At 47.6% G+C, this 3,463-nt stretch overlaps 1 protein-coding gene across 1 annotated transcript; it reads left to right on the top strand.

Moving 5' to 3' along the window:
• The first annotated feature begins 1,536 nt into the window (after positions 1–1,536).
• On the top strand, positions 1,537–2,412 carry LOC135226273 (uncharacterized). Its single transcript, XM_064265713.1, has one exon. It carries the CDS (start codon positions 1,537–1,539, stop codon positions 2,410–2,412), a length of 876 nt encoding a protein of 291 aa, XP_064121783.1.
• The last annotated feature ends 1,051 nt before the right edge of the window (positions 2,413–3,463 follow it).

A 3,463-nucleotide genomic window follows, 5' to 3' on the forward strand; every position in this document is an offset into this window, starting at 1 on the left:
TTAGGTTGGTTTTCCTTCTCCTACTTCTTCATTACCATTTTGTCTATCAGGAGCTGGTCTTTTGTGCCCCTACACTTCCTTCTGCAGCCTTTCTGTTGGTGGGGGATGGTGTTTGTCTCCTCTAGGTAGTTGTATAGCCTTTCACTGATGATACCTGTTAGTAACTTCTGTAGGTACATGAAAAAGACGCATTTCACATGTACCAGTATTATTATGTTGATATTATGTTCAAACATTATTTCACATGTTGCGCGCCATTAGAGTATCCCATGTTAAGTCCAGTAATATGATATGGCAACATTTAAGTATTGGCAACATTGTAATTATTGCCTTCGTGAGGCAGTCTCGTCTCATCTGTCTGTTTGTTTAGCTGGCTGCTCTTTGTCCCCTGGATCTTGTATATATTTCTACAATAGACATTTGGAACCTACATTTAAGTTGTGTCCTTGCCCCTCCACTTAAGGTTAAGGAGTTTACCAACACATACATGGCGCAGTGAACTTTGGAAGTGTCGTATTGTGTGAAGATTATCAAGACTTGGACTTCGGGAACCGGACGGTCATCGCCATATTGGATGAACGTTCAATTCAAAAGTGCTTTCGTGTCCCTACTGATTCATTCTATGTCATGTGCAGTGTAGTGCCTCAAGTACTCAGTGAAGTGTTGTGCAGTGCATTGTGCTTTTATAGTGCCTTTTTTGTGTGCTCTAGTGATTTTATTGAGTATGCATTTATTCTGTTGTGGCTTCGCCGGAGCACCGACTGTCACACCCGCACTCATGCCATGTCACGGGATGACTGAGTCGACTTGGCAACGTCGCCTTGGATGTGAGCTGCCGTAGGCAGACACCATCGCTCATTAGTCCCCTCGTTGGCTGACGTATTTCTCGCACATACGCACACACTCACGCTTTAACGAATTTTATTTATTATTCTTGTATCAGAAGTTTTGGAATAATTTTAATAATTTTGTTGAAACTTTATTCTTGCGCACTGCACATGGACAATAATGACGGACTCGAAAGGTACGCCTGCAGACCAATTAGAAGAGCCCACAGAACAGTGGCAATCCAGTAATGTGGGCGCCCACACTCTGAGTGTTGGGGGAGTGTTGGAGCATCCAGTCTCTCCCTCCCCACCACTCTTAAGCCCCCGCTACCAGCCCCCATCTACCTCTCAAGCTACTGGGACAGATTTCCTCGTTTTGATCAAGTTTTTAGAGGAATCTCGCTTGTATGAGGATGAGAGAAGAAGAAGGGAAGATGAAACAAGAAGACAAGACAGATAACGTGAAGAAGAAGAAAGAAGAAGGGAACAAGCAAGAATTCGCCTTAGAGAAGATGATCTTGGAAGAGAAGAGGAGAATGCAAGGTTTACTGCCCTCATTCAAACTCTTGCACCAATCATCCATTCTCATTCAGGTACCCTTACACCTGGCACAGAGGTGGTTTCGAACTCCAGTCAACCCTCTCTTCCACCACCAAAGAAAGCAACCGCGCAAACGCCACCCCCACTGAAGGCAGATGCAACATTCCAGATGTTCAGGGAATGGAGACGTCGGTGGGATGACTATGCTGTCATGGTGGATCTTTCTAAGCTTCCACGGGAAAAGCAAATGATCCAGATGAGGATGTGTTTAACCCTGGAAACGCAGTGTGTTTTAGAACACACACTTCAAATATCTCCCTCTACAGATAAGCCTGTAGATGAAGTCCTGGAAGCCTTACAGTCACATATAAAGGGTTTAAGGAATGAAGTACTTCGCCGAAGAGAGTTACTTAGCTGCAAGCAATCGGAAGGAGAATCTTTCGCTGATTTCTATGTGAAACTTCGACGCCTTGCGGAAGAAGTTGATTTATGCCCAGGTACCGCCGTCGCATGTGAAGAGACCCAGCTGAAAATGATTATCTTGATGGGCATTCGAGATGCGGACTTGGTTCAGAAGTTGATCGCCTTGGATGCCAATTCTTCTTTGCAAGATTTCATCACCACCTGTCGGTCGTATGAGGCGGCTAAAACTGCAACTTCTGCCATATGTGCCCCACCCAATCAGCTGTGTGCTGTTTCGGCCTACAAGAGAAGCAAGAAGTCAAGCGGAAAGCATCCACCTTCGCCGAAACCCTCGAACCCAGCAACTTGGTGCCAGTACTGTGCTCGTCAGCATGATCAAGACAAATGCCCTGCGGCCAACAGTACTTGTAAAAGCTGCGACCGCGTTGGCCATTGGTCCAGGACCATGAAGTGTCCCCCCTGCAGCAAAAGGTCCAGTGCCGTCTGTGTCACCGCATTGGACACTTCGATAAGTGTTGTAGGGAGAATAAGAAGAATCTTCGTCAGGACAGATCTTCAAGCAACAGTGGTGCCTCTTCAGTCAACAAATCGCAAGATTCAAGGATCAGCTGTCGTCGCCTAGGATCGCCTCGCACCATTTCCAAGACGCCCAAACCTATCTGTGTCCTCTTGTCATTTGGCGATGTTAAGATCAGCATTTAACCACCTTTATTATGCCATATGGTCGGTTCATACATTGCAGAGGACCGATGGGCTTCGCAGCTACTGGAGACGCCTTCTGCCTGCGAGGTGATATGGCCCTTCAAGGTGTCCAAAACTGCGTTAAGGTCATAGACGACCTTCTCCTCCACGACGAAGACTACGCTACACACCTTCATCGTATCCACGAAGTGCTCACCCGGTGCCGCAAGTTTGGGATCACACTCAACAAGGATAAATTTGTGGTCGCTGCACCCTCCGTGAATTTCTGTGGGTACAATCTCTCAGGAGACGGCATCTCAGCTGATAAGCAGAAAGTCAGTGCCATCAAGGATTTCCCAACCCCTGCTAACCTGACAGACCTCAGATCGTTTATGGGATTGGTCAACCAGTTAGCGGAGTTCACGCCTGACATCTCCATTGCAGCCCAACCTTTACGTCCCCTGATGAGTCCCAAGAGAACATTTGTTTGGACCCCCGACCATGATGAAGCATTTCAACGTGTCAAGTTAGCTCTCACCAGTCCACCAGTTCTCGCCCTCTTTGACCCAGACCTACCTGTTGTTCTTCAGAAGGACGCTTCACGCCTCCACGGCATTGGATATGCCCTCCTGCAGGACCATGGTAATGGACACCTGCGTCTAGTTCAGTGTGGTTTTCTCGTTGGTTTCCTCGCTGATGCAGAGACACGATATGCCACCATCGAGCTTGAGATGCTAGCCGTTGTCTGGGCAATGTCGAAATGTAGGCTATATTTAGCAGGCCTACAGAAATTTACTCTGATGACGGATCACCGGCCTCTCATACCTATTCTGAACAGTTATACGCTGGATGCCATCGAGAACTCTCGTCTCCAGCGCCTCAAGGAGAAAATCTCGCCCTACATCTTTACAGCTGTGTGGCGTGTGGGTAAGTTGCTGGTCATCCCGGATGCATTGTCTCGCGCCCCAGTCAGCCACCCCACACAGGAGGAC

This window comes from Macrobrachium nipponense, chromosome 14 (assembly GCF_015104395.2).
Source record: "Macrobrachium nipponense isolate FS-2020 chromosome 14, ASM1510439v2, whole genome shotgun sequence".
NCBI classification, from domain to species: domain Eukaryota; kingdom Metazoa; phylum Arthropoda; class Malacostraca; order Decapoda; family Palaemonidae; genus Macrobrachium; species Macrobrachium nipponense.